Source organism: Siphateles boraxobius, unplaced genomic scaffold (genome assembly GCF_051911475.1).
Source record: "Siphateles boraxobius isolate OS27281-9 unplaced genomic scaffold, OSU_SipBor_1 68, whole genome shotgun sequence".
Lineage (NCBI taxonomy): Eukaryota > Metazoa > Chordata > Actinopteri > Cypriniformes > Leuciscidae > Siphateles > Siphateles boraxobius.
This window is the reverse complement of record NW_027509195.1, coordinates 12,594,437-12,605,270: the sequence shown is the minus strand read 5'-3', so window position 1 is coordinate 12,605,270 and position 10,834 is coordinate 12,594,437. Positions and strand designations below refer to the sequence as shown.

General features: G+C 36.2%; 1 protein-coding gene across 2 annotated transcripts; it reads right to left on the bottom strand.

Annotated features, from left to right (window-relative positions):
• Positions 1-2,433: 2,433 nt before the first annotated feature.
• On the bottom strand, positions 2,434-10,263 carry tbx20 (T-box transcription factor 20). Of its 2 annotated transcripts, none has more exons than XM_077214840.1 (8): positions 9,959-10,263; positions 8,733-8,979; positions 8,284-8,448; positions 7,849-7,957; positions 7,076-7,234; positions 6,692-6,768; positions 4,406-4,518; positions 2,434-3,491 (listed from the first exon to the last, which is right to left on the bottom strand). In XM_077214840.1, exons 1-8 carry the CDS (start codon positions 10,083-10,085, stop codon positions 3,151-3,153), a joined length of 1,338 nt encoding a protein of 445 aa, XP_077070955.1. In that variant the 5' UTR covers positions 10,086-10,263; the 3' UTR covers positions 2,434-3,150. The 2 variants fall into 2 exon arrangements, with proteins under 2 accessions (XP_077070955.1, XP_077070954.1); XM_077214839.1 differs by having other exon boundaries at positions 3,013-3,491; positions 4,406-4,522; positions 6,693-6,768; positions 9,959-10,218.
• Positions 10,264-10,834: the final 571 nt, after the last annotated feature.

Below are 10,834 nucleotides of genomic sequence, written 5' to 3'. Positions count from 1 at the left end.
CAAGAACCAATGAGGTTCATTCTCGTGTTACGCAGCACGTTTGAGCTTCAGCAAGAACCAGTGAGGTTTATTCTCATGTTACGCAGCACGCTTGACCTTCAGCAAGAACCAATGAGGTTTGTTCTCATGTTACGCAGCACGTTTGAGCTTCAGCAAGAACCAATGAGGTTCGTGCTCATGTTACGCAGCACGTTTGAGCTTCAGCAAGAACCAATGAGGTTCGTGCTCATGTTACCCAGCACGTTTGAGCTTCAGCAAGAACCAATGAGGTTTGTTCTCATGTTACGCAGCACGTTTGAGCTTCAGCAAGAACCAATGAGGTTCGTGCTCATGTTACGCAGCACGTTTGAGCTTCCGCAAGAACCAATGAGGTTTGTTCTCATGTTACGCTAATCAATGCTCATGTTTGAGCTTCCGCAAGAACCAATGAGGTTCATTCTCGTGTTACGCAGCACGTTTGAGCTTCAGCAAGAACCAACGAGGTTTATTCTCATGTTATGCAGCACGTTTGAGCTTCAGCAAGAACCAATGTTTGTTCTCGCGCGTCAAGCAGGTTCGGTTGAGCTTCTGTTTATGTTCGCTGATCAATATTCATATGTGAATAAAAGATTCAATTCAATCTGTTCATTATATAAAGCGATGGGATTTGGATTCAATTTGGACGAAACTCCTCAGTTCATATGGATTAGTTAGTTTTACGATCTCTTTATGAACTTTTTGAAGCGTCAAAGTGGTAGTTGTGTAGCTGTCAATGGAGGGACAGAAATCTCTCAGATTTCATCAAAAAGATCTTTATTTGTGTTCCGAAGATTAACGAAAGTCATTCGGGTTTAGAACGAAATGAAGGTGAGTAATTGATGACTTTTTTTCGTTTTTGGGTGAACTATCCCTTCAGCTGCTTAAATGTACAACTCTCCCAGGCTTCAAAGAATGTATGATCATAAAATAATTAATTCAAATGATTTTCAGAATGAATATATGCAAATGTTCTTGAAGGAAATTGTACAAAATTTGCTCTTTTAAGAGAATATAAGATCTTTGAGAGGAACAGAACCTCTTTACAGTTTATAAAACAGAACGAAGATTTGTGCAGTCATTATGACCTGCATGACTTTGTGTATTGTTGAATAAAAAGTGTTAAATATGAATCCACATATTTATGTTTGCTGTCCATCAGTTCATTTAAAAGAAAAATGTCAAATGTATTAAAACTAAGTATATTTAATAAAAAGAAAGTAAATAAATGGATAGTTATGGCTGTTTTTTATTAAATAAAATGAATGCTTAAATTAATGTTCCTCATATTTCAGTCATATAAAAAATAAATCAGCTTTCAATAAGATGTCATTTTACATTATTATAGATTACTCACAGGTTACATTTTTAATTTTATTCCTCCCTGTTTTACTATAAATCAATTATTTGCAAATTTCATAGTGTAAACCTAAAATGTAGATTAATTTCAACATGGTATATTATAATTGCTTACACAATGATTATGAAGGCAGCATAACAAAAATGCAAATGTAAAAATCACACTCACAACATAATTTTTTGGGGTGATATATATTTCTTTTTGTTTCCAAATAACATCTATCATTGCTTCAAATATTACATTAGCCATATCTTTTTCATAGCTGAAATAAATATATTGCACTTAAAAAAGGCACCAAAACAAACAATTGTCAGACGTCTCCTTATGAGTAGGATACATCTGACTTAAAAATACACACAAACAAACAAACAAAAAAATGAAATAAAGAGAAAACATTTGCTAATATATTGCAACTACATAACTGTTTGTACAGTCTGTTTAAAACAAATCAAAGGGCTTGAAAATGGTGCTTTACCTTGAATTTCACATTGAATTTGCATAAAACACCCTGAACCCTAAAATGCACAAAATTTAACTCGTTTTTGCATTGTGTGGCTCTGTTTGGATGGTTGTGTATTTATGCTCATCTGTCCTGATTTGGTCAAATTTGAAGGATAAATAAAAGACAGTGCCATCATCATTAACTTCCTCACACACACACACACACACACACACACACACACACACACACACACACACACACACACACACACACACACACACACACACACACACACACACACACACACACACACGCACCAGTTCCTCTTCATTTGGCTATTACGGCTAGTGCTGTTTCTCAGTGATTTGGTTACAGGATGTTGATGAATTGTTGTCGATGTGACTGTACAAATAGGACCACTCCAGCCACAAATCACCCAATTTCCCTCATTCCCCTGGAGAAGACGAGCCTATTATTTAAAAATTAGGCCATTATTTACAGGTGTAGACTTCCTGCAAGCTGGCTGTCGGCAAGCAGGCTTGAGTGGCTAAAGATCAGCATTCGCTCTTCTATCAGCCAGTTCCAAAACAGAAATATGTGCATTTTCCTCTGGATGTCTTGGTTGCGACTTGTCGTCTCACAGTGTCCGCAGGTTGCAGTTCACCCTCATTTTAACAGAATTATGTTCATTTATAGTTTTTCTTGCAGAGAACGGAATAGCAACTTAAATATGAATTACAATTAAATGCCTTTAAGTTTTTAAAGAAGATACTTATCTGGCCAGAAAGATAAAACCAACCTGTCCAACATTTTTGTGTCCGCATATATAATGTTTCCATCCAGTATTGCTGTTTTCAGAAAGCACAGCGTCCTCTAGTGTCAACCATTTGAACAGGAGGGCTGAGTGGTTGGCAGCTCCACAGATATCATATCATATCATTAAGAGGTGATGGATCATGTGGAATGAGAAACAGCAGTTGTCCAGTGTAACATTCAGCGAGTTGCGTTCTCCCTCATTTGGCTCGGAGCGGGCGATAAAGGTGTGAGATGAACCGTTACAGGTAGCATAAACATGTCTGCAGATGAAGACTCTGATCAACGCTAAAACCTCGAAGTTCTAAGAATCCGTGTCCGTCGGGCTCATTCGTTCACTTTTTCTCCAGCGTAACTGCAGGAAGCAGCACGTCCGGGTCGTTTGGTAATGCCCTGTCAATCAATGTTATTTACATGTGGTTCTTCCTTTCGTGTAAGCGTGCGTTTTGCGTGTGTAAGGGTGGCGTATGTCTTCGCATGCTGGCGATAGGGGAATCTTATCAGGCTGAAGGGGCAGGAATCATACGAACGGTGTCATGACTGTGGAAGAATGCCGCAGTCCCTGGATGGCGGCATAGGGCCCCTGCTGGAAATAGTGGTGGTAGCGTGGCATGTGGAAGGAGGGGAAGGTAGGCCCGCTGCCCTGCATGGAGCCAGCCAGGGCGGACGGGGTGAGAGGCATGCCCAGTCGACTGTAAGGGGGGAGAGAACCCTGGATGTGGTGAGGAAGAGGACTGGCCAGGGACGCTGTACTGGTTCCGATGGCAGACAGAGACTGAGGGTGCTGAAAGCCTGAGAAACCAGATGTGGTGGTGACCCAGGAGCTGAGAGAGAGGTTGTCCGATGCAGTGAACGCCGAATCTATTCAGGGAAAGAATTCAATGCATAATTTGTACCATAAAATGAGCATATTTAGGGCTTAACATAAAAAAATGTTAGTCAATTTTGCAGCAGTAAAAACCTTTTAATTGGTTAACTGATAGTTTACACTCTTGAAAATAAGGGTTCCAAAAGGGCGTTTTTGCAACAATGCCCCAGGAGAACCTGTTTTGGTTCCCAAAGAACCTTTCAGTGAACAGTTCTTAAAAAATGTTTTATCATAGTGTGGAAAACATTTTAAACATCTAAAGAACATATTCCCACTATAATGAACCTTTTGAAGAATGGAAAGGTTGATGCCAATACAGAACCTTCATTTTTAAGAGCGTACCATATACAGGGATTTTTTTTAGCGGTTTTAACATTGTATTATATGTCATTTACTTTTTATGGTAAATGGAAGTAAAAACTATGAATTGCCATATAATTTACAGTGATAAACACAGTTCTGAAACTGTGGCATTACACGTGATTTCATTTTATAATTTTGTTATCAGTAAAGTGTATTAGGCTGTTTTGTGTTACATTTTATATTATTTAGTTAATGTTTATTGCATTATTTTAGTGTCATATGTGTTACCCTGCATGGTGCTTTGTCTTTGTGTGAGTGTACCGTCTATACGATGAACTCTTGTTCATCATACGTCTTTCTATTTTACCTGTATTTTTTTAGTAGTTATCACTAAATTTTAAGGCACAGAGCACAGATTTTGCTAGTTCAAGTAAATTGGTATATTAACATTATATCGTTTGATGACATGTACGGTTATAAGTTAGCACAGATATGACATCCTGTAATACTGGAAACATCGTCACCTTATTTTTTACAATGAATCTATGGCATTCATATTAAGTAAATTTAGCAGGATATATTTACAGTGTAAATGTTTTCTTACTTCTACTGTGTGCTGAGTGTCCATCTTCCCCCAAGGTGTCCTCATCACCAGCGTAAGTCCGAATGGGCGACCGGGCGTAAGAGTGCTTGTGGATCAAGCTCTCAACACTTTCCCTACAGCAAAACCAAAAGACAACAGCCCAAAATATATCTCTATATTCACAACCGCTTAGACAAAATCATGTGATGCGGTTAAATAGTCTAAATATTGCATTTTAATAAACTAAACCATTATTTTTCAAAGCATTACAAAATATCTTCTAATTTAATGGGATCGTTCATCCATTTTAAAGAAAGTTTTAAAAAAATTGGACCCCATTGTCATTCATTGTATGTACAGAAGAAAGAAAGTCATAAAGGTTTGGAACAACATGATAAGGGTGAGTAAATTGATGCCAGAATTTAAATTTTTGGTTGAAGTATTCCTTTAAAAGGTATACGCTCTCTAGGATAAAGTATTTGAGATTTAAAAAAAGCATTCAGTATCACTCTCCGTTTGGCAGCAACAAACAAAGTGAGCAAACTTTTATTTACGATTGTAACTTTTGAAACAATTATGGTGTGAATATGCTAATTTATTGGTACAAATTACAAATCCAATTAATCTCTCGGCAGGTTCTGCGTTCACTGCATCAGTTCAAACTAGCTTGAACAACATGCACATAAAAATATGTTAACACACAGAGAGAAGTGTGTCTGCTAGCCTTGCAGTAAGTGCATTAGCTCCTGTTAGATTAGACTCCTCAGACAGGCTGAGATGGTCTGCATCACAAGAGCCATGCGTCCACATTAGCCTCCCAATTAGGTTAGGAAAGTGCAATATCTGTCAGCAGCGCAATACAAATATGTGTGTTTTTATCTGCGATGCGCTCTTGAAGAGAGGGGCCTCGCAGCCCTACAACTTGGGTGGCTGTTTTCAATCAGTCACGGGGCCCAATTGAATTACACTGTGTTTTAGTGCAGTGCCCGACTCCAGACTAATGCGATTTCTGCAGCTCCCTGAAGATCAATTGATCAGATCTAATTCACAGCCCTTCCAAAGAGAAAAAGAAATAGAGAGAGTGAGAGAGAGAGAGAGAGAGAGAGAGAGAGGCATTTTTGTGTGGTATTTTTGGCAGTCATTGACTTTCGCTTGTTCTTTCGTTGGGGTCTGAAATGGAACTTGCTGGCAAATGTTTAACTGGAATGCTAATTTGAGAGCACATTGCCAAAATCGGTCATTTCCAGCATTTCTAGCTTTATCAAATTATTTCTGGGTCATTCAATTGCTTTGCTCGTGAATCTTGGGTTATAAAAGTCATCGATACTGACCATTTTTCTTGTGCATTTTCTCGTAGTATTTATATATATGTTAATATTGACTTAACTAAAATATATTAGAGATCATATAACACAAATTTACTAGTGGGCAAAAAGGTGTTTTATTCATAAGTGAGTATATATAAAAATAAATATACAATAAAAAAAGGGGCAACCTATTACTTTTAGATACTCCATATTATAAAAACCTAATATTTGTTTTTGTTGGTGTAATTTGGGAGCACATTGCCAAAATTTGTAATTTCCAGCATTTAGCACGTGGGTCATTGTATTGTTTTTGCTTGTGAATCTTAGATCAGAAAATGAGTGACTTTTCTAGCGCATTTTCTTGTTATATATATATATATACATACACACACATTTTCTTGCTATATATATATATATATATATATATATATATATATATATATATAGCAAGAAAATGTGTGTGTATGTTTATATATATATATATATATATATATATATATATTTTACAAGAAAATTACAAGAAATTACAAATTTATATATATATATATATATATTTAATGAAAATATATGATATGCCATATACTATTCACTGGTGGGCATTAGTGCATTCATATAAAAATTAATATAATTAATATTAATATAATTTATATGAATATAAAAATCCAAATAAATAAATAAATATGATTGTTGTGTTAAACAATATTTTTGTTTTACAAAAATAAAATATTAATTTTACCACATGAGCCAAACCTTTAAGTTATTTTTTAGCTTATTTTTTCATCCCTTCATTGAACAAACTAACTCACACATGTCTAGGTCTAATGAGAGTCTAATGAAAAGCCACTTGTGCACTTGTTAATGAGTTTCGCTGAACGTTCCCCACACACACACACACACACACGCTTCACTCCCTAGAGCAGCTGCTCCTCCTTCTGCAATCACTCACTGCACTGAACACAGGTCAGAAATCAACACACGCGAGCAGCAGAATTCCTCATACCTCTCCATATCCGTGAGTCTGGACGAGTCTCTGAAGCCTTTGGCAAAAGGGTTGCTGTCAATCTTCAGTTTGGTTATCTGTAGCGAAAATCGGAAACAACTAAATTAATCCAGCAGATCTTTTCCTCTCCCACATGATGCCATAAGCATTAAATTAAACATAAGGCCGGATGGGATGACTGATGTCTTCCAGTAAATTGTTCTGCTAAAAGTGAATCAATTTTAAACTGTTGCCAAAATATACGTAGGACTATAATTTACGGCAGAATAAAAAGAGCTAATGGAGGAAATACTGCATATAAAAACATACAATAGCATTCTTGCATAAATACTGCTTTTCTGGTGCCTTACTATGAAATCGGTAAACTGGTTGATTTGTACTCACCAGCTGGTTCTGGTAAGCTGTGACTGCAGTGAAAACTGTTTCAGTGAAGACGAATGTACGAAACTCCTCAGACTTTAGGTTAAGAAGTGACGCTGTGTGATCTTTCTTCTTGATGATATGAACTCGGGGTTGGTACTTGTGCATGGAGTTTAGGATGATCTGTTAAGAAATATGAGAAAAAAATTGTGATTTGCTTATACTTAGGCTACCTGACTGTATATTATATAATAGAGTGTATTTCAATAAAAGACCAAGAACAGTTTAATAAGCAAGAATTGTGTAAGAACTGCGTGTTTATAAGGTAAAGAAATGTGTCTAATCAGAGTTTGTGATATAAATTCATATAAAAACAATAATATCATCCTTCCCAAACCCTTGAAGTGTATTATGCATTTAAATAATTATACATTATAAATATTTCGTTTTATTTTTTATATACATTTTCATTAAACATTATTATATATTGATAAACAACACTATTATGCGTCATCAGCATTATGCTGTGTTGTATATTAAAATGTTGTGTTGTATTGTATTGTATATCGGCTTATCGAAAAACGAATGTTTTTGACTGGCAAATCTGTACATCATTGAATCATATTATTTAAAAACACAAATTGCACATAACAGGCAAAATCTCGTTCACTTTACATTTGCAGGCAGCCTACGCACTAATTATTTCATTAGGCTACAAATAGCTTTCACACAAAATAAAATATATATTTTTTTATATTTGCAATTGCACACTGATTATTTCAAAGTTTTTGACTTACGTGTCCGTGTTGGTCCAGTTCGTTATTTGTAAGCTTCACTTTTTCGAAGGAAACCATCTGTTTCAATAGCTGTTCTCCTGTAAACGGCGAATCTGGATGCACGTACAACCTGTAAAATAATAACAGAAAAACATCGTTTGTTTATTTATATATTCATTATCCTTATAGTTATCTTAAATTTCACAAAATTCGATTTGCATGTGAATTCATATCTAAAAAACAAACGCTTTTTAACGTGAAAATAGAAACAGAACGTGCGAAATTTTAATTTGTTAGAATTATCCGATCACATTTTAGCGAATTAGACAATTGACATAAAAACATATATTTCGTTATTATTTATTCCCTTTTACAGCGGCCGTTCACAATTTAATAATTAGAAAGCCAATATTAATAATTAAACTAATATTAAATTAATTATGAAAAGCTTCCTACCTAGCAGGTAACGGTGGATCTGCCTTTCCCGCCACAAGCCATGAGGATCTGTGGTAGGCATATCGATATCTTTTATTGTCCACTGGAACGATGTCCATAAGAACGATATATTTGGCGTCCGGATCCACTCCGGAAAATGACACGCGAATAGTCGGAAACATTCGCCTGTTGAAGCAAAGTAAAATGGAATTTAGCCTACAGGAATTTATGAGTAGGGCCTAAACATATTTTTTTAAAGAATAAACTGGTTCAAGTAGGCCTATGTGAAACAGACATGCAAAAAATGAACTGAAGTAGCATATTTTAGATTCTGATAACAGAAAAAGGCCTTTAAACAATACGAATAAGCTATTAAAAATTATAACCTAAACAGCGAATAATTAAATTCATCTAATAGGCTAAATTCGTCACAAAAAAAATAATTCGAATAAAATCGTCAGCATTTTTACCTTCCAGATTTTGTGATAATCATTTCCGTGCCGAGGTCGTGGAATTTGTCCCACAGTTCTTTAGTCTCGAGGCTGCAGGAGATCTTGGCCATCTCCTCGCTGGGCACGCCGGGGGTCGTCGGGATGAGCGGCTCGGTACATAACGGTGCTCCGGTGCCGGTGGTGCCGCTACTGAAGTCTCCGTGGGTTTCCAGCGAGGGCAGGTCGCCGAGGTTTGGGTGGCACGACGACTTTTCCACGAATTGTTCTAGGATTAAAAGACCATAAATTATGAAATATATAGCCTATGTGCCAAAATGTATTGCAGTTGGTGTAACAAAATATATTAAAGTCTGGGACTGTAACGTTACAGGTTCTAATAAAATATCAAATAACAAAAGAGCTACAGGAACACAGGCCTAATACGTTTGCATTATTTGCTTTAATATTGCATACTTAGAATATACGATTTGAAATGTAAAAATAATAGGCTATTGCATATAAACACTTATCATCACATATTCTTTATAAAACAAAAACAACAATATAATGACCCAATATAAAAACAAATTCTGTTTAATATTTTTATTTGCTTATACGTTTATGCATGGATTTACTTAAGTCTTTTGTTTAAACATTTTAGTTAATTTGTAATAGGCCTTTTACAAACTGAGACGGACCACAAATATTACAGTGCAGTGGGCATTTTTTTAAACACACTAAACATTCATGTTTTTGAATCTTATATTTAGCGATAGGTCAATTAAGACTTAATTCTTATTTTAATTGCAATGTGTAAACGTAAAAAAAAAGAAAAAAAAATGATGGTTCACATAAAAAAATAAATCTATTGATTTGCCAGGAAAGTGTAGCCTAACAACATACAAAATCATTAGTCAGATACAAAATCGAACTTTTTTTATTTCATGTTTTTCTTTTAGCCTAGGCCTATATCTTTAAAAAAAAAAAAGCTTAGGAACAAAATTAGGGTACTCCTCATATTGACAGGTCACCAATTTACCCCATTGCCTCAGAAATGTTACAATTTTATAAGCCCCAGGAGCACTGAAAGCCTATGTAAATACTTATGTAATTTATTTCTGTACGTATTTATTCATAGCCTAGGCTGTTTGTCTTTACATAAATACTGCTAGTTTGACACTGATGTTGCACGTGAGGCGCACGGTAAAACAAAACATGAAACACTCGCCTCGAAAACTTTCACTCGTTAAAGAGTCAGATCTTACCCAGCGGCTTGATGGTATTTTCCTCCGATTCCTTCTCCTTCGAATTCCCACTTGACATGAGTGCGGCTATGGAGAAAGCGTTCGCCCTGGAAGAGAGCTGTGGTTTTGGGGAAGAGGTGTACTCCATGATGCGGGTGCTCAAAACTATTCTCAACAAGCACAAATGTCCAGATGAAGCCCCGAAGTTACTTTAAATCGCAAGATGATATTTCAGTCAGGATTGAGAAGATTGCAACAGGCTGTTACTTCCAAAGCGGCTGGGACATTGTGTGTCCTTCTCCAGTCACCTTCTAGTTCTCTTTCACAAGCAAGGTTTTCATTGTAAGTGTTGGGACACTTGCGGTCTCCTTAATTTCACTAGCTCCTCCGTCCTACACAGACACGACCAATCGTTGTGCTGCTTTTAGATCATTGGCTCTTCAACACTCTCCAATGTGAGTTTATTTACAAATCCTACTACGATGAAGGCTCGGTTCATGAATGTTAATTTATTCACGTGGCGTATGTCTTTCTGATTTGCTGAAAGAGTGACGTTAGTGAAAGGGCGTCAGTAAGCTGGCGAATCATAACGAATACTTTGTTTTGAAGGCGTGGTTTATTATGAATATTTATGAACTTTTATGACTGGATGCCTCAAGGTTACCATGAACGTCATAAATTAGGCTACGTTATTCATATTCATGAGTTCATCGTTGCGATTTCGCTTTCTGGGCGTTATGATTATGATTTCAATGAAAGCATCTCATCATGGGCAGACCTGAGAGAGCCGTCAAAATGCGAAATTAACAGTCATCACAGTTTATACGTCACATCTCACACAAAAGGCTGGTTAGCCTATATATTGGAAACCTAATCTTGTGTGAGGAGATTTACAGA